At 37.7% G+C, this 20763-nt stretch overlaps 1 protein-coding gene across 6 annotated transcripts in view; it reads right to left on the bottom strand.

The window, feature by feature from the left end:
* LOC127626813 (delphilin) overlaps positions 1-20763 on the bottom strand; it is a 53808-nt gene that overhangs the window by 15053 nt on the left and 17992 nt on the right. For 3 of the 6 annotated variants that reach the window (XM_052102871.1, XM_052102872.1, XM_052102875.1), the window contains exons 1-8: positions 20255-20580; positions 19176-19429; positions 17864-18196; positions 17604-17758; positions 10201-10470; positions 6034-6119; positions 2548-2617; positions 528-821 (exon numbers count right to left, since the gene is read on the bottom strand). In XM_052102871.1, coding sequence (XP_051958831.1) covers positions 528-821; positions 2548-2617; positions 6034-6119; positions 10201-10470; positions 17604-17758; positions 17864-18196; positions 19176-19429; positions 20255-20339 — 1547 coding nt within the window. In that variant the 5' untranslated portion in view covers positions 20340-20580. Of the gene's footprint in view, positions 1-527; positions 822-2547; positions 2618-6033; positions 6120-10200; positions 10828-17603; positions 17759-17863; positions 18197-19175; positions 19430-20254; positions 20581-20763 lie in introns of those variants that run through there. The other 3 variants (XM_052102873.1, XM_052102874.1, XM_052102876.1) reach the window with 2 other exon arrangements.

The raw sequence follows: 20763 nt of genomic DNA, 5'->3' as shown, positions 1-20763 counted from the left end.
CTGCCAAACTGCAGAAAATCCCTTGCTGTGGGAACAGTGTGCTATGATATTTGCCAAAAAACAACCTCATTAATGAAAATGATGTACTGCTCTTCAAGGCATGGGCAAAGTTGGTATTGTTTATCCAAAATTATTTCTATTTCTCATTAATTACTACCCTCATGTTGTTCCAAACCCGTATGACTTCCTTTCTTCCATATAACACAAAAGGAGATGTTAGGCAGTATGTTAGTCTTAGTCACCTTTGCCTTTCATTGGATCTGTTTTCCATACAGTGAAAGTGAATGGTGACTGAGGCTTTGAATCTGCCAAACATCTTTGTAAATGTAAATGGTGACAGAATTTTCATTTATAAGTGAACTATCCATTTATTGGAATATCAAAGGAAAGACCAGCAAATTGATCACAAGCCACATACTGTATATGACAAATTTTTTGGTTCAGCAAGACTAACGGTAGTCTGAAGTGTGTCTGTGTTATGTATAAGCCATGTGTCTTCCACTCAGTCAGATGAAGTTTGACCTGACCTGTGCTGGAAGAAGGTCTCCAGGGCTTTGCAAATGGTGTATCTTTCTTGTATTGTGAGGAGGTGTTCAAGTTGCTGGCTGAAGGTACGGCCATGCACACGGATGCTGGGGGGCAGGATTTCAGCAACCCACTGCAAGGAGCTGAGGGCTGGGGAGCGCGAGCGGGGAAGGGTGGGTGCTTCCTCCGGCTCCGAGTCTGAGGGTGGATAATCTACTGGGCCCTCTTCCACTACTAGAGAGGGCATGGCACCACTGCCCTGCAGCATAGACACCACCTTCTCATGGGAGCAGTTCCTAAATGAACATTTAAGAGTGAATTGTAATAATGTGTAACATATAAAATATTAATTAAAGAATGATATATAGTTATAGATACAATAGGGTTTCAAAGTCCACTTGTGAGAATGCTTCTATTTTGCATTTTTCTAGTTTACTGCAGTTTTTTTCTTTACAAATTATATTATCAGCATAACAGTGAGCAAAAAGTTGAAGATTTTTTTTTTGTATTTGGTATGTCATCCCCTTTTATTCAATGACAGTATGCACTTAAAGGGATAGTTCACCCAAAAATGAAAATTCTCTCATTTACTCACCCTCATGCCATACCAGATGTTTGACTTTCTTTCTTCTACAAAATACAAACAATGATTTTTAGAAGAATATCTCAGCTCTGTAGGTCCATTCAATGCAAGTGAATGGTGATCAGGATTTGAAGGTCCACAAAGCATATAAAGGCAGGATAAAATTAATCCATATGACTCCAGTGGTGTAATCCATTTCTTCTGAAGGGATATGATAGGTGTGGGTGAGAAACAGATCAATAATTATGTATTTTTGTAATACTAATCTCCACATTCACATTCTTAATTTTTGTTTTTGACCATTCACCTTTGTGTATATGGGCTGAGAGGAGAATTTATTGTAAAAAGGGACTTAAAATTGATCTGTGTCTCACCAACACCTATTGTATCACTTCTGAAAACATGGATTAAACCACTGGAGTCTTATGGATTAATTTTATGCTGAGATAATTTTTCTAAAAATCTTTGTTTGTTCAGCAGAAGAAAGAAAGTCATACACACCTGGGATGCATGAGGGTGAGTACATAAATTATGAAAATTTCCATTTTTTGGTAAACTATCCCTTTAAGCTGGCATGGACATCACACATTTGTGCAAAACCCAGTGATCCATGGTATCCCAGCACTTGAGAATATTCCAAAGATCATCTTGTGTGCTTAAATTGGAGCAAGGATATCTGATATCTAAGGAGTTAACATGGCCAATGTTACAAATTTGCTTATTTCATTAACGACTTGCAGTGCATATAATTCTTATTCATTTCATAAGGTTGCTTTGATTTAAATTTGTAAAAATCCTAAAAAATGCAGTTAATTTCCATCTTAAAATAAAATGTTGAATCCCAGATTGTCAGTGTGGACCTTTGAACCTCATTGTGACCCCACAAGTGAGTAAAGTTGGTGGTTTTGTTTTTGTTGCCATAATGCAATGTGAGTCACTAACAGGAGAATTCTACAAAATAACAACTGTGACTATTTTTCCGGCCCCCCAGAGGGCAATGTGCAGTTGAGTTGCTACAGTAGTCGAGTAAATTGCTGTGTGCTTGAAATTAGCTACACAGCCGATAGGCAGCTAAATGCCACAGGAAATTGTTTTACATTTAGGTCTAAGCAAACTTCCAGTGAAAGTTAGTGGGTTGTTAGGCAGAAGCAGAATATGAAATGCAAGTTATGAGAAGTTAATGTAAAATACTGAATAAAATATACATCTTAGTTTGTGGTCTGTGCAGTTCTCTTGATTTGTATGATCTACTAATGTGGCTCTATTGCAAAACTAATAATAATAAAAAAAAATTATATATAAATAATAGCCCAGTAGTGAAATAAGATCATTAACAGCAATTGTGTATTCTTAGATACTTTTACCACAGTAGCTATTGTAACAGTTTCCTGTTATGCGACATTGAAAGCATCATGACAAAACAACAAAAATAAGCATACCTCATGTCTAGTCCATTGAGGAACAATATGCGGTCTCCTGGTTTGAGGCCACATGCCTCGGCTGGACTACCTACAACGGGAAAACAATGTTATTTAGAGAAAAAGAAGACAGCACCCTCAGACACCTGCAGTGAATTATACACCCACATTCAAGGACCATAGACCACCACAGTGGGGTTCCGAAAGTGCAAATTGAATTTCCTCTACGGAAAAATAGTTTTTCAGCATTAAAAAGACAGATAATTAAGACAGATCTACTGTACCTATGAGATCTATGAGCAGTCACTGTTGCACAAAGCAAATCAACTGCAGTGAATCTTCCAACATGTGGATGCATAATACCAAATTGCTTTGTAGTTGGTGGTAATTAAAACACTACAATATACTGTACTAGTACTTGTTGGTCTGAGAGGAAAATCTCATGTAATGTATTCAGTTTTCTCATCACGATGCTGGACTCATACTTTGTTATCATAAGCTCCCCCCCACACACACGGTCAGTGAGTCAGTGTTATCTAGTCTCAGCACAGGCCTGGAGTGGGCGAACCTCATCATACAGACGCTCACACACTTACCACCCTCTCTTCAGCTCTGAACACACAATCATCTAGACTTCAATACAATTGAACCCAATGCTTGCCTCATTACAACAACCCACTCCTTCCTTTTTCACAATGCACCAAAAACACTCACTCCAAACAGATTGATGACCCTAGTTGTACTTTCTATGTGCTTTTTTTTTGTTATAGCCTATGGAAAAGGGAAAAATTGGAAAATTGGAAACCAAGGAGCTCTGAGCATCCAACGGTCAACGGATGTAGAAAGGAAGTCCCGCCTTAAAGTAAAAAAACTCAATCACCTTTTAGATACAGACATCACCTGTCAATGAACTCTAGAACGTGCATGCACATTAGCTATACAAGCCGGGAAAATTGCTTTTGTTTTGCGCACTTTGACATGAACAATCACAATTTATGATTCCAATATTGTCCGATTTTATTGCAGTTTGGGCAGCTATGTAAACAAGTGTCATGACAGTGCAGCTCCTATCTACTTGATAGGAGCTGCACTGTCATGACACTGTCATCTTATAAAAAGAAAATATGACAAGCTGAATACGACTTTATCTCAGTAACTGTGCTGTAATTGAAAACTTTCATTCATAGATTAAATTAATCATGACTGTAAAAAGAGATTTTCTACAATGGCATCGGTAACTGAAATTGTTTTGGAATGTTGCTGCATCCATGCCACTAAGTGTCAGTGTAAGATGACATTTAAAAAAAATTACAGAGTGCACGTTTTATTCATTTAGTATTTATTTTACAGTAATAATAGTCATAAATTATAAAATGGCTATTGGGAGTTTAGCAGTACAACCCCAATTCCAAAAAATTTGGGACAGTATGAAAAATGCTAATAAAAACAAAAAGGAATGATTTGTAATTTTTTTAGCCTTTGCTATATTGAAAGTGCAACAACGAAACATTTGTGGTAGACAGGTCTCTTGCTCATCATAAAGGAGGAAGTGGGAACCAGATTAACAACCACAAAGACTTTTAATTAAACTGCTTTTCAGCATAATCAAAACATTAATGCACACACAGCTCTGTGTGATCTCTCACTGAGTTGACTTTCGGTCCAGCACGTGGAATGCACACGTTTAGCGGCTGTGTGCCTCTCTCTCTCTCTCTCTCTCTCTCTCTCTCTCTCTCTCTCTCTCTCTCTCTCTCTCTCTCTCTCTCTCTCTCTCTCCCTCCCTCCCTCCTTTATCCCTCTCTTGGCTGATTGCGGTAACTCAGCGCCATGTGTCCATCCTAACAGGCCTCTCCCGCCCTTCTCCTCGTCACATTATATAATGTTTTACCATGTGAATTTCATTGGGTTTTTTTTTATGTATGGTAATTTCAAATCAGATGAGTGTAACACACTCTAAAAAAGTTGAGACAGGATCAATTTAAGACTAATAACAATTTGACGAGTTAAAATAACAAGACAATGTGAAACAGAAGATGTTAAACAGGTGAGGCAATCGTGTCATAATATATAAGGAGCCTCAAAAAACAGCCTAGTCCTTCAAGAGCAAAGATCATTCGAGACTTGTCAGTTGGAAGGATTTGGGGGTTTCGGTGCGTAAAGGGCAAGATGAAAACCTCTTCTGAATGCACGTGGTCTCTGATCCCTCAGACATCAAAAACATCATTCATCTGTAATGGATATCATGAACATGGCTTTGGGATAACTTTAGAAACCCTTTGTTAGTCAACACCATCACTGCTGCATCAGATACAAGTTAAGACTTTACTATGCAAAGCAGAAGCCCTACATCAACACTGTCCAGAAGTGCTGCTGACTTCTCTGGGCTCAGTCTCATCTTAGATGGAAAGTAGAAGAGCAGAACTGTGTTTTTTGGTCCGATGAGTCCACATTTAAAATCTTTTTTGAAAAACACATCTGTCCTATTCTCCGGGCCAAAGAGAAAAAGGATCATCCAAGCTGTTATCAGCATCAGGTCCAAAAGCCAGTGTCTGTATGTGTCAGTGCCCATGGCATGGATAACTCACACATCTGTGAGGGCACCATTATTGCAGACAGATATGTACAAATTTTAGCAGCATTTACTGCCATCCAGCACCGTCTTTTCCAGGGACATACTGGCATTTTGGACAACTTCAAACCATATACTGGCCGAATAAGCAGTGTGCGGGTGCTAGATTGGACTGCCCGCAGTCCTGACCATCTCCCATTGAGAATTTGTGGTGCATTAAGAAGCGCAAAATATGGCAACAAAGACCCTGTACAATTGTGTAGCTGAAGACCTTCATAATGGATGAATGGGGGAAAATTCCACTTTCTAAACTTCACAAACTTTTGTCTTCAGTGCTCAAATGCTTAATAAGTGTTAATAGAAGAAATGGTGATGTTTCACAGTGGTAAACAGTCAACTGTCCCAAATGTTTTGGAGTGTGTTGCAATCATCTGATTTGAAATGACTGTACATTAAAAAAACAAAAAATAATACAACTATGAAAATCATAAGGTAAAACGTCATATAATGTGTAGTTGTAGTGCTTTCAATATAGCAAAATCACTCCTTTTTGTTTTTATTAGCATTTTTTATATTGTCCAAACATTTTCGGAATAGGGGATGCATTACAACTTGATTACTCCACATTAGGATTGGGACCACATTTATATCCAAATGGTAATTAATCTTCACAGAGAGTGTTGTGAAACAGGCCTTATAGACAACAACATGCAGCCTTGTCTTGGAAGATTGCAAGGTGATTTATATAAGGTCTTAATGGCTGTTAGTAAAGATATGATTCTCCAAATGTAGAATTCAGAAAGAAACCTCAAAAGGCTCAGATCGGAAATGTCTTAGAAAACGTCTGAGCCACCTGAGACCGAGAACTGCTCTCATTCAGATCAATAATAAATGGTGAGATGTGCATATGCATAGACATCACAAATACACATATGCACCTGGTATTACTGAGTCGATCCACACAGGAGCATGGCCTCTCAGAGTAAACCCAAAACTCTTCTTCCCCCTGTATACACGGATGGTTCTGCAGAGAATAAAAATATTCACATAAGTGAAAGAGGCATTACTAATTTCACTGACCTTACTGACTGAGTGTATGTTAAAGACTGAGAGAGTGGTTTTTCATCCCTGTGTGGAAGCTTTAAAGCCATATACAGTACTGTGAAAAAGGCACATTTAATATTTCACAAAAACATTTGACTTCAGATGGTTATTTTATACACTCACTGCACACTTTATTAGAAACACTATGGTCCTTATAAAGTGCCAGACCTGGTCTTCTGCTCTTGTAGCCCATCTGCCTCAAGGTTCGACATGTTGTGCATTCTGAGATGCTGTTCAGTTCACTACAATTGTCCAGAGTGATTATCTGAGCTACCATAGCTTTTCTGTCAGCTCAAACCAGTCTAGCCATTCACCGTTGACCTCTCTCATCAACAAGGCATTTATGTCCACAGAACTGCCGCTCACTGGATGTTATTTGTTTGAGGCACCATTCTGAGTAAACTCTAGAGACTTTTGTGTGTTAAAATCCCAGGAGATAAGCAGCTCCAGAAATATTCAAACCAGTATGTCTGGCACCAACAATCATGCCACGGTCGAGGTCACTGAGATGTCCCCATTCTGATGGTTGATGTGAACATTAACTGAAGCTCCTGACCCGTATCTGCATGATTTTATGCATTGCTGCTACATGATTGGCTGATTAGATAATTGCATGAATAAGTAGGTGTTCAGGTATTCCTAATAAAGTGCTCAATAAGTGTATACTGTGCTTTATATAGTGTGTCAATAGAAAATATTAATTTTTAGATTCCTGAATATTTCTTTAGCAAATAGAATAGAATAGAAGTAGAACAAGGAGTCCTGCAACAGATGGTATGTCCCCACAGAGCCAGAAGCTCAACATCATTGAGTCAGTCTGGGATTACAAGAGACAGAAGCCGTTAAGTCAGCCTGAATACATAGAAATGTGGCAAGTCCTCCAAGATGCTTGGAAGATCCCATCTGCCAACAACCTTGAAAAACTGTGCGCAAGTGTATCTACTGTGGGTGAATTGGTGCAGTTTAATGGGTGGTTACACCAAATATAGATTTTTTTGTTTGTTTGTTTGTTTTTTTGTTGTTTACTGCATTTTGTTCTAAAGTAAATTGATCAATTACAATTATTCATGCCATTATTTTTTTTTACAACTGCCTAAACATTTGCACAGTACTGTACTGTATATGTTAGCAGATAAATGCAATAACAAATGTACAGTCTTTTTCTTTTGAGAAAACAGACCAAAAATATCGATTCATTATACTGCACTACACAGATTTATTTGTCCAGAAATGCTCTCTAGAATAAGAGTCTCCTCCCCATTTGCGACTAGCAGTTAGTACATTACGGTTCATGAACCCTTCAATATGTCCTTTGATCTCATGGCTTGAATTTTCAGCAGTATGACCTTATTGTGTGTGCCTTTCCAAATCATGTCCAATCAATTGAATTTGGCACCGGTGTAATAATCTAATAAAGTTATAGTCTAATAAAAATGTATCTTGGTATGTTTACTGACAAAGTTCATGCCCACTATATTTCAGAGGTCCAACATGAGCTTATGAATATTCATGCAAACTTACATCTCTGATAATGGCCTGCATAGAGCCATACCACAAGAACAGCTATTTAAAAAGAGATATTTTTCTTGCTACTAAATGAAAATGTATGACATTTCATTAGAGTACAGCTAACCCGAGTGGTTGCTGTGGCAACACCTTAAGGCAACACTGAATCGTTGAATAAATAGAGATAAGAAAAAGCAGCAGAAACATTTTCTTCTTGTCGCAGTGCCATTTTACATAAGGTGGGCTATGCCAAACACTGACGTGGATTAAAAAAGGGCTGACAGACAAACAAAGGCACGTAAAAAAATTGAGAAGAGCTATATGTTGCGATTACATAAGGAATGAGCCAAGGAAGCATTATTTATTGAAGAGCAGCAGCTTATCAGATGAACAACAGAGTCTACAGTGTATCAGCACATCATGTCTACTCTTCACACAGTATTTAATAATCTATATATAACACTTCCAATTCATAAACAGTGCTGGGTAAGTTACTTAGAAATAGTAATCCATTTCAAATGACAAATTATTTATTTATATTTGTAATCAGATTACTTTACTAATTACTTCATCAAAAAAGTAATCACATAACTTATTACTTTACTTTCTAAAACACTTTTCTGCTCCACAAATCCAAATTATTGTCTAAATCTTTCTGGTTCATTGTTACACAAAAGTCATACATTCAGCACAACACATTTCTCCTTCACAATGACTATAATTCATATATTCTACAAAATAATATATAAGAAATAAAGTATAACCCTATAATGTACTAAAAACTAATTTAAAGTCAGTCACCTTAATCTGATTGCAAGATTTTAATATGTAATTCAGTCCACTACTTTTGACTAAAAAGTAATTAGATTACAGTAACTAATTAATTTGTAATTGGTAGGGATGTCCCGATACTTCATTTTTGGTACTCGCCGATACGAGTCCAATAACTTTTTTTTTTTTTTTTTTTAAATCAACAGTTGGTTTTTTTTCAATTTAATCATCAAAATGGTTTTAAATAAAGTAATTCATTAAAACTTTAATTCAATGAAAATATAACAATTGATTTTCAACATAATATTGTATTACTTTTTATCAAATGAAGTGCGAATATACAGAATTTCACAGCAGAATCCAAAATACAGCATTAGAGTTTTATTTTGTCAAACAAAGTGCTGCCCATCAGAGCATCACAGATGTGAGATATTGCTTGACTATATTACAATTACTATTGATTTATTAGTATTAGTAGTAGTTGTAGCAGTAGTAGTACTACATTGAATATTGCATAACTTTACAATAGTGATATACTTCTGTGATCCTTTTTTTTTCATTTAAATAAAGCTTTATTTTGACAGAGCTTTTATTTTGAAGTGAATTTGTGTTATGACGGTATCTTTTCAGTCAACATAAGCCGTTCACTACGTGATTCAAAGTGATTATTAAACCGCAAAAGACTGCTGTATAATTAAATAAATATGTACTCTTTGTGTGCCTTGTGCTACAAAGTGAATGAGCTCTGTTCTCTGTCATCCGCTAAAACAGAGCGATCAATGCTCATGATGTTGTTTTCTCTATATGAGCCAAGGAGGAGCTTTAAATGGTAGGTAAAACACTGTCTCCACACATTCACAAGTGCTCACATTTGAAGTGCTCCACACATGCAAACTATTCATTTATCTCATTAAATTGCAGATTTTGCAGTTAAATAATCTCACTTGGACATAATGTGATTTTGCACGAGTACATGAACGCAGTATCGTACCCGATTCCGTATCGGGACATCCCTAGTAACTGGATTACACCCAACACTGTTCACAAATGACTGAATATGGACAGATTGCAAAAACATAATCTCATGCTGACACCCAATTATAGGAAGTCAGATCTAAATGTCAATTATTAACAAATTAAATGCCAAACGACTGGATCTGCTGTTGCTCTGGCTGCACATCAAATAAGCAGCTTCATATATGACGTTTAAAATCTCCTCTTTAATTCCAATGTTAAATCACTTTCAATTGTAATTGCTAAAATAGAATGATGAAGTGATTATGCATCCCATATTCTAAAGCACACAGTCAGTTGATCGCCATATGAAAAAGTGCTCTTGTAATGTACACAGTATGTATGTATGTGTGTCTGTTTGTGTACTGTAAGCATACTCTTTGAAGGAAAGCATATAGCACAGAAACAAACACAAGTGAATGGTGCTTCTCTCACCCACCCACGCACAGTCTCCCACGTATCACACAATGTTCTATGGATTTGAGGACACAACATAGACTTTCTTCACCAAGTGTTTAGAGATAGAGTTTCATTACTTCATCCTTTTAAATCCAGCATGAATCACACAGGTTAATTCTATCATATATATATTTACAGGAATAGTACAATAAAAAGAAGTAACGGACATCTCCTTATAAACAGTGCCACACTAAGCCCTCATATCAAATCTCATAAGGTTACACACAGGAAGTGTATTATACAGTACATACCTCTGGTTACCTCCAGTGGCATAGTGACTGGGGATCATAGAGGTGCTCTTCTTAAGGCCACGCTCAGGCTGGGCTGGGTCATCACCAGTATCTCTGGGCACAGAGCTGGCCCGTTTAGAGCCCTGTGGACGCTCATGGTGGTCTTGACTTCGGCTGCGTCTGAGCCTGTTTTGAGGCTCAGTTAGGCTCTTGCTACGGCACATACGGTTGAGGAGACTCTGCGATACGGCCTCGTCAAAGCGCTGGCGATGCTTCTTGGGAATGAAGATCCTGGTAAACATGGTCACAGTAAGGCAACAGAGAGAGAGGGTTTAAATCAGCTACGAGAAACCATGACAATCAAGATTCTTGAAGGTTGTTAGTTCAATTTTCTCATCCAATGGTTTCCATCACAACCCATAGTGAAGAAGCTTCAGTTATGAACACAGAGTCCACTGCTTTCGTTCAGATGACAAAAAAGGTTCACTTTGACGCTTGTTCAAAATTCTTGAAAATGCTCAGTCACAAACGATACGTCTGAGATCAGGAAATGATGATAGAAGCATAAAAACATCTAAATAAATCTCTTCAAAATATGCGTGAAGGCAATCAGGGGTTTTCATGGAAGCTGTGAGAAATGTCTACATGTAAAAGCTGCTCTGTGTGCAGTCTTCATCTGAAGCTCCCACTCCAGAAGCTCTGGTAGAGATATCAGAATCCAGCAATTGCAAAGGTGTGGGAGGATATCACACTACCGCCTCTCTCTCTTTCTCTCTCCCTCTATCTCTCTCTTTCTGTTGCTGTTCCTTCCTCTCAGGGAAGAGCATCAAATCTCAGACATTTGTAACACAGAAAATTCTTTCACTTGTAGCATGATGACATTCTAACTGAAATATACTCTTTCAACATTCAACACATGCTCAAACCACTGAACACAAGCATGGTTATGATTCAGCAGTAAAACGGCTAGACAAAAATGTTTGTCAGATGGGAGACAAATACAATTTTAATGATTAAATTCACCTTAATAGTAGGATGCTGTATGAACTATGATGTTGGTAGATGTGGAAAAGCCTGTCACAATATGCCACCCACCACAGTAACCAAAAAAGACCCCAATGAAAAAACCTTTAACAGGCATATCTTCAGCGCAATGCAGCCTGTTTTGTTGTCCAAAGGTGATAGAGTGACATAAGCATGTTTACAAATTCCACACATTGATCTGTTTCTGAGTCATGCCAAAAATTGCCCCATTATCTGTAGGTCTCTAATTGTCACCGACACTCTGTGTTGCTTTAAAGTGAAAGTCATGGCATCCCAGATGTGTGACTTTTTTTTCTGCAGAACACAAACAAAGATTTTTAGAAGAATATTTCAGCTCTGTAGGTCCATACAATGCAAGTGAATGGTTGCCAGAACTTTGAAGCTCCAAAAAGCACATAAAGGCAGTATAAACGTAACCCAGACAACTCTGGTGGTTCAATCTATGTCTTTAGTAGTGATATGATAGGTGTGGTTGAGAAACAGATCAATATGCAAGTACTTTTTTTTACTATAAATTTCCTCCCTGCCCAGTAGGTGGCAATATGCACTAATGTGAATCACCAAAAACAAAAGAAGAAGAATGTGAAAGTGGAGCTTGATAATAAAAAAAATAATTAAATATTGATCTGTTTCTCAACCACACTTATTATATCACTTCTGAAGACATGGACTGAACCACCGGAGTCTTATTCATTACTTTTATGCTGCTTTTATGTGCTTTTTGAGCTTCAAACTTTTGGTACCCATTCACTTGCATTATATGGACCTACAGAGCTGAAATATCCTTCAAAAATCTTTGTTTGTGTTCTGTAGAAGAAAGAAAGTCATACACATCTGGGATGGTACAAGGGTGAGTAAATGATAAGAGAATTTATATTTTTGGGTGAACTATCCCTTTAATTAGGATAATGGAGTATGATTACAAAATGAATAATTTTATTTTACATTGATCAAATATCATTACATACTAAATTATGCAATGAGACCAAAACAAGCCTGGCTGCAAAAATTGTCCTTGAGGCTTTTGAATAAACGCTGCTATTGTTATTCAACAAAATACATATAATGCAAATTACTTCATACATACCTGAGTATATTTTATTTTGATGGACACCGAAACACTGCACGTACTGTAGATACTATAACTGTTCAACTTGAAATAAGATTTAAAATTATATAGTTTCACAACAACATTTCTCTCTCCCCATTTCCTGAGTGACAGCATCGACAAAAACACACCATTATACAATTCTACTTGCTATTAGAGTGCAGCTCTGCCTCAGGTTCACATTATAATGTAGAGAGAGACATAGTGAATTAACTGAGTGGCCAAAAGCTGCACTAATGGCTGGTGCTTCAGACAGTAGAGCCCCTAAGAGGCCACTACAAACCTTACCTTTACCTAGAGTAGTACTACAATGATGTATTATGAGTGAGTTTTATGACAGCACAGCTGACATAAATCTATTGTGCTTCTCAGAAAATTGTGGATGTAATTAACACTGCTTGAATGAAGCTGCATTTGTGATATTAAATTAATTTGAGGAGATGGTACCCTGCTTGCCAGTGTTTTAAATATGATTGCCATCAAGAATAGATATACTTGAAGCAGAACAGATGTCAGTATGAGTTGCTCATTGATATTACAATGACAGAACTTGATTGCACACATTGCATAACACAAAAAACTTTTTCATTTTTTTGTAATACAAAAAAATCCCATTTGTGCCAGCCCAACTGAACGCATCATTGACAGGTGTTTTGAGCACCTGATTATATAAGAAAGATAGGAGAAAGTAATACTCTATTTGTGGACAAAGTAAGAGGGAAGATGTGAATCATCAAACTAGTGAAGATCAGAATCACACAATCAATAAACTACTGTTCTCTAAAATATCACCCTTAAACTCTGACACAAACATACCTGATTTAGCAGCTCTTCTTAATGTTAATATTTTATTCAATAAAATCTTACTTGGAAAGCTTTCTATTTCAAGGTTATGTCAACTCAAACTAACAAATCAAGTCAGGATCATTAAAAAAAGCATATTTCACTGATAAATTCCATATACAGTAGATAGATCAGTTGGTGATATTGCAATATTAACATTTATCCAAAAAAAAGAAGGGAAAAAAAAAAGATTAAAAATGTACTCACCCAAAGCAACTCATCTTTTTGTTTTAGTTTATCTTGACTCAGAACCACATAAAACATGTGAAGTGGCAATTTACGAGATATATTCAGAACACTAAGTCTCCCCCAGAGGGATTTTCTAATTGAACATCCATACCACTGAACCATTGATTGCAAACTGTCTTGGGAAATGCTGCCTCTCTACAGTGACTTGCGATCATCAGCACTGAATAATGAGCAGAAATCCATGAGATTTGCTAAGGCAAAGAGATGCAGAGTGATATGTAGTAGTGGAAATGGAGAAACAAGTGCCTAATACGGTCAGTCAAGGCTGATTAACTTATACTGTATATTGGGGATTACATGGGATCAGTTAAATGATTTTAACGATTTATGTATTATTTTGGTGAAACGTACAGTGACTGGCCAACTAATGATAAGCAGCAATAAAAGAGGAATTATGGCAGTTCCACTGTTATATGTCAAAACTGCTATCCCAGCAACAACATCAAAAAAGCATCATGCCATGTACTATATGTTCTTGTAAAATGAAAAGTTTTGAGGATGGGATAGGACAGGATAAGAGATATGTGGTAAAGATAGGAAAAAATGAAAAATGTATTATGTTGTTTTAAGTATTTTATGGGATAATTCACCCAAAAATTAAACTTTACTCATCATTTTCACACACTCATGCAATCCCAGATGTGTATGTCTTCTTTCTTCTGCAGAACACAAGCAAGCTACAAAGGTCTGGTCAGCATTCACTAGCATTGTGAGGACCAACAGAGCTCAGATATTCTTCAAATCTTTGTATGTGTTCAGCAGAAGAAAGAAAGTCATACACATCTGTGATGGCATGGGGGTGAGTAGTGATGAAAGAAGTTTCATTTTTGGGTGAACTATCCCTTTAAGATAGCAGAACTAGGATATAAAATGGACACACTAAATATATCTGGAATGGTATCATGGTGGCTTGACTTTGTGGCCTAGTTAGGGGATTTCTAGAGGTGATGATGATTGTGGCCAGATAACTCTTTAATGCCAAATAAAAAAGCATAGCTCAATTGAATTGAGAGCTGGCAAATATCCCAGTTGGCCATCACAAACTGAATCTACCCAGACAGGCTTAAAACCTGACCCAGATAATGTTTAAATGTTAAGGAGGAAAACGTACTAACTAGTATATATAGAGTACAAAGATTAATACAGAGGGTTAATTATACAATAGCTTTGCGGTGCTATTGGTTTCCTTTAATTTTCAAGGTTGACTACACGACATTTAGCAGTACAGGCACAGTAGTACAAAATCCCTGGCTTGCAGAAGATAAGCTGTTGAACACATAGTGACTAGTGATAGACCGATATATCGGCCAAGCTGATTAATCATCTGATATTTGGCCATTATGCGATTATCACAACAGCCAATAATCATGTTTGCTTGACTGATTAACAAAAGCATTAACTTTCCCTTGAGTCAGTTTGAAAATCTACCAATAAATTTGTCAATGGACAGTCAACACTTTCTGTTTTCAAGATTTTTTCAGATTTGTTTGTGTACATCTGATTTACTGATGTTCATTTGTATTACCGGTATGTTTATCAGCATATATATCGACCAATGGTCGTCCTGCTTCTTAGATATTTGTTTTGGCATTGGCCATTGAAAACCCCATATTGGTCGACCACTAATGGTGACATTTCCATTCACTCCCCTTCACCAGATATCTCTCTAAAGAGGATTACAAACAGTGACAAAGGTTATTATATCGGAAGACAAAGGAAAAACACCTATAGCACAGAGGGAATAGATACTGTGTCTCAGTTTAGCAAACACTATGTATACATATATATTTTCCTTTTACTAATTGGCCCTGTGAAATGTGCCTTATCAAATGTGCCTTGCTAAATGTAACATAATTATCTACAACTTAAAGGGCTAGTTCAACCAAATATTTTATTCTGTCATCATTTACCAAGCCTTGTGTCGATCTATATACAGGTGCTGGTCATATAATTAGAATATCATCAAAAAGTTGATTTATTTCAGTAATTCCATTCAAAAAGTGAAACTTGGATAATGTCTAATTCCACACAGACTGATATATTTCAAGTGTTCATTCCTTTTAATTTTGATGATTATAACTGACAACTAATGAAAAAACCCAAAATCAGTATCTCAGAAAATTAGAATATTGTGAAAAGGTTCAATATTGAAGACACCGGGTGCCACACTCTAATCAGCTAATTAACTCAAAACACCTGCAAAGGCCTTTAAATGGTCTCTCAGTCTAGTTCTGTAGGCTACACAATCATGGGGAAGACTGCTGACTTGACAGCTGTCCAAAAGACGACCATTGACACAAAAGGTCATTGCTAAAGAGGCTGGCTGTTCACAGAGCTCTGTGTCCAAGCACATTAATAGAGAGGCGAAGGGAAGGAAAAGATGTGGTAGAAAAAAGTGTGCAAGCAATAGGGATAACCGCACCCTGGAGAGGATTGTGAAACAAAACCCATTCAAAAATGTGGGGGAGATTCACAAAGAGTGGACTGCAGCTGGAGTCAGTGCCTCAAGAACCACCACGCACAGACGTATGCAAGACATGGGTTTCAGCTGTCGCATTCCTTGTGTCAAGCCACTCTTGAACAAGACACAGCGTCAGAAGCGTCTCGCCTGGGCTAAAGACAAAAAGGACTGGACTGCTGCTGAGTGGTTCAAAGTTATGTTCTCTGATGAAAGTCAATTTTGCATTTCCTTTGGAAATCAAGGTCCCAGAGTCTGGAGGAAGAGAGGAGAGGCACAGAATCCACGTTGCTTGAAGTCCAGTGTAAAGTTTCCACAGTCAGTGATGGTTTGGGGTGCCATGTCATCTGCTGGTGTTGGTCCACTGTGTTTTCTGAGGTCCAAGGTCAACGCAGCCATCTACCAGGAAGTTTTAGAGCACTTCATGCTTCCTGCTGCTGACCAACTTTATGGAGATGCAGATTTCATTTTCCAACAGGACTTGGCACCTGCACACAGTGCCAAAGCTACCAGTACCTGGTTTAAGGACCATGGTATCCCTGTTCTTAATTGGCCAGCAAACTCGCCTGACCTTAACCCTATATAAAATCTATGGGGTATTGTGAAGAGGAAGATGCGATACGCCAGACCCAACAATGCAGAAGAGCTGAAGGCCACTATCAGAGCAACCTGGGCTCTCATAACACCCGAGCAGTGCCCCAGATTGATCGACTCCATGCCACGCCGCATTGCTGCAGTAATTCAGGCAAAACGAGCCCCAACTAAGTATTGAGTGCTGTACATGCTCATACTTTTCATGTTCATACTTTTCAGTTAGCCAACATTTCTACAAATCCTTTTTTTTGTATTGGTCTGGAGATACTGAATTTGGGATTTTCATTAGTTGTCAGTTTTAATCATCACAATTAAATGAAATAAACATTTGAAATATATCAGTCTGTGTGTAATGAATGAATATAATATCCAAGTTTCACTTTTTGAATGGAATTACTGAAATCAACTTTTTGATGATATTCTAATTATATGACCAGCACCTGTATATATTAAAACCTCACTAACCATTTAATTTCTAGAAAGTGTCTCCAAAATATGTGCTAAAATATTAATAATTACATTTTTATTTTCACAGTGACAATGCATCTTCCCTTTCAAAATGTAATTGCTGATTTGATATTTCATTTTCACTGCAATCTTGAGCCTATAGACAGCCCATATTAAAATGAAAAGCCAAATGTGAAAAAGAAATTGCAAAATATTTTTTCCCTAAACATTTGATCAATGTTAATGCAGTTAAGGTGACAAAATTAAAATGATAATTTTATCTTATATTTTTACATTTAAATTTTCATGTTCAAAGCCAATATGTAAATTCTATGTTAATGAGTGTGTGGTGCTCAAGAGAGTATCCTGTGCAGAAATACATGGTCACCATGAACCTTTGTAGTATGAATAATAGAAGCCAAGAGACATTCTCCTTTTGTCTCACACAGAAAAACAACCCAGCATAGAACAACATGAGAGTGAGTAAATAATATCATAATTTTCATTTTGGGTGAACTATTCCTTAATATAGTTAGCAAGACATAAAGGCCCTCTGGTGGCATTTAAACTGTCCTGCAAGACTATGTACAGTGACGGAAAACATCTGGGTCAGAGAGGCCCTGAGATGAAAGTTAAAAAATTCATGAGCAATGAGGTGGCGAAAGGAGTTCCCATAGCTACCTGATGTTTGAGATGAGCTGTTGCTGCTCTTCAGTCTCCAAGATTTCAGGAATAATGGAAGCAAGCCAATCCACTTTCCTCTCAGCAGCAAACTGTTTCAGTACAGCAAAGAGCTTCTCTTTCACCTCTGGCTCATCCCTCAAAATCTCCTCAACCTGAAACATGAATAACAACAGAGCACACAATATTATACCTTTTTAAAAGAAAGTAAAAGTTCACTGTAAAATTCTAGAAGGTTGCGGTCTGCCAGATGACCCTACCCTCATGTTAAACTCCAGAGCTTTGTGCTTGCGGTCCTGGTGCATACCGTCTGTGCCTTTTTTAGGCTCCTCTAGACTGCCACTGCTGCGTTTCTGACGACTACCCATACAAAGCACCCCAAGACGCAGTGTTCTACCTTGAGAGGCCTTAATCAAAGCTGCAGCCATCTCATGGTGCTTCACAGGGATACCATTCACCTCCATGACATAATCTCCAGCCCTGAGACCATTACGGCCAGCTGGCGAGCAAGGGGAGCAATCCTCCACCAGTAGGGGGCAGTCTCCCACTATAGTGAATCCAAAGCGACCATCAGGGCCTGGAGTGATGTCCACCTGCAGGCAGTTAATGCAACAGATTGTAAAAGTTGTTGTAGTCAGAAATAGCCTATAGAGAGCAGTGGTTCTCATCTAGTGTGTTGCACCTCTGTTCTGATAAGGTCATGGACATGAAGTGGGAAAACGATGCTAAATGCAAATCATAATTTAAAAAAAATGCTTGAACACGCTATGCTTGTATTGTAGCTATTTTGTTAGCTGCACTATAATCTCATTGATATTGTATGTTTATGTGCCTAATGACTGTGCTTTTCTCATACTCAGCAGCCTATTACAATATTAGACCCACTGTTTGTTCATTTTGAAAGACTGGTAACTAATTTCTGCTGTTATTTATGCATTTATAATATTGTCCATTTTCCAAGTCAGTATATCAGTTAAAAAATGTTGGATATTGTTGGGGCTATTTAGTCAGGGTTGGGTGTGATTGGATTACAAAGGAATTAGTTACTGTAATCGAATTACTTTTAGGCACAAAAGTAGTAATGCATTACATTTTAAATGATTGTAATCAGATTACGTTACTGACTTTCAATGAAAGTAATTACTTTTACATATGTTCATATGTATGTCTGTTTGTGTTTCTGTGACAGCTGAAGGGTGTGGGACAATGAAAAAGGAGGAAATAGACATTATTTTGAATTTGTTGAGCGGAATAACAAAAACATTTGGTGACAAGTGTTAAAAAAAGCAATTTAAAAGAAATGTTAATTATTAATGTGATAAGTTTTCAATGTAATCATCTGTAAAGTCATTTGATTATGATTTTACAGAAGTATTAAAGTAATTTGTACTGCATTACTTTTTTAGTAACTTATCCAACACTGTATGCATTATGGTAATATTGATCAATTATAATGTTGACATTTTTCTTAACTCTTCAACAATTAACTATTTAGGTACCGTGTGCTGGGTCCTGAAGCAAAACCAGTTGAGAACCACTGATATAAAGAGACCTTACAGAGGTCATTCTTACCTGTTCTATTCGTGAGACTACTCCAATACTGGGCGGGATGTTTCTTTGCAATTGGGCAAGAGCAATGACTTCTTGAGCACTGAGACTAGAAACATTTTGCCCCTCGATCTCCAAGACCTGGTCTCCAGGTTGCAAACCAGACAGTTGAGCACTGCTTCCCTCCTCCACAGTCAAGATGTAACTGGGCCCATTCCCCCCTATCTGAAAGCCAAACTCCTCTGGCCAGCCCTGGTTGGATGCTGGCATGGTGAGGACTGTGAGAAAGATGGGAAAGAAGTGCTACACCTTCATTTTATGGACATGGGGTTTCTGGGACAACTGGGGTCAACCTAAATTTGAGATCAGGCTGTTGACAACAAGACCTACTTATGCACAGCAAAATGTTCATGTATCTAGAGCACAGTAGAACATTTGCTGAGCATCTCATAGCAGACACATTCAGTACTTGAGGTTAGACGCATGGCTTAACCCTATCCAGAACTCATTAAGTGACTCCACACATTTGTGAAATCCCAGATTTTCAATGTGGACTCAGACTCATCACATGCATATGGAAGGAGATACATGAAAATATGTGTCAAGCTCTGTGAAATCGCCTAAAATGAGAAGACAAAGTAGTGCAGTCTTTTCATAAAGAGAGCCATACAGCCTTCACTAAATGTAGAGTCTCAGCTGACACATTAGACCTCCCAGTATCATTGACCTCATTGAAAATGAACAGAGGCTCCCAAATTATCCGATATCTGAGTACAGATGTGCCTGACCTGAACACAGCATCAGAAACACGAGACTCACACTCATAGCACAGCAATCACTCATTAGTGACACCAAAACCCATAAAAAGAAAATTAAGAATATCGTGCTAACAGGCCAGTCCATGCAAAGCCTATATCTGTAGACTGATGGAAGGTCATTAATCAGAGCATTAACCTACTTGCACATCCAAACTGACTTTACAGGTGTTGTTGAAAGTAACAATGTATTAACATTATGCTCCATTTTACCTAACGATAAGCAATTATTGTTTGCTGGTACCTTGTGAATACAAATCATGAGTGAAATCAATGTAGCTAACTCACAAATTTCTTTGGGTGGACAGCGAGGACCCGACTTGTTCTGCCGTAAGGAGTATCTCCCTTTTTTATTCTTCAGGAATTTCTTCATTTTGTCGTATTTCAATAAGTGTCAAATCTCTGGCATCTGAGGTCAAAATGTTCGGACCACGTCTTCTGTTGCAGCTGTTATTTAAGTTCCTCCTATCTTACCACACTTCAAGGGAAACGCCTTTAGAATGCCCCCCCATGTTGGCGTGGCATGAAGAGCACTGCCACTCAAAAAAAGTGACACTGCATGCTGTGCTAAAGTGTTCTTGTCGTTGAGTTGACTCTGCATCTCTGGCAAGTGTTGCAAGTCCTGCCTGCAGAGCTCAAATAAAAAAACTGGGACACCTAGCACAGATCCTTAATGATTTTCTCTCCAAAAAGGGTAAAGTGAGGCCCCATTTCTCTATAAATACCTCCTTACTCTCTCTTCTAACTGTCTCTCCAAGGGCTGAAAAGTAGCCCAGTATCAGCTTGGGGATCCGCCA

The sequence above is a fragment of the Xyrauchen texanus genome, chromosome 33 (assembly GCF_025860055.1).
Source record: "Xyrauchen texanus isolate HMW12.3.18 chromosome 33, RBS_HiC_50CHRs, whole genome shotgun sequence".
In the NCBI taxonomy this organism is placed as follows: Eukaryota; Metazoa; Chordata; class Actinopteri; order Cypriniformes; family Catostomidae; genus Xyrauchen; species Xyrauchen texanus.
This window is presented reverse-complemented; position numbering and strand designations above follow the sequence as displayed.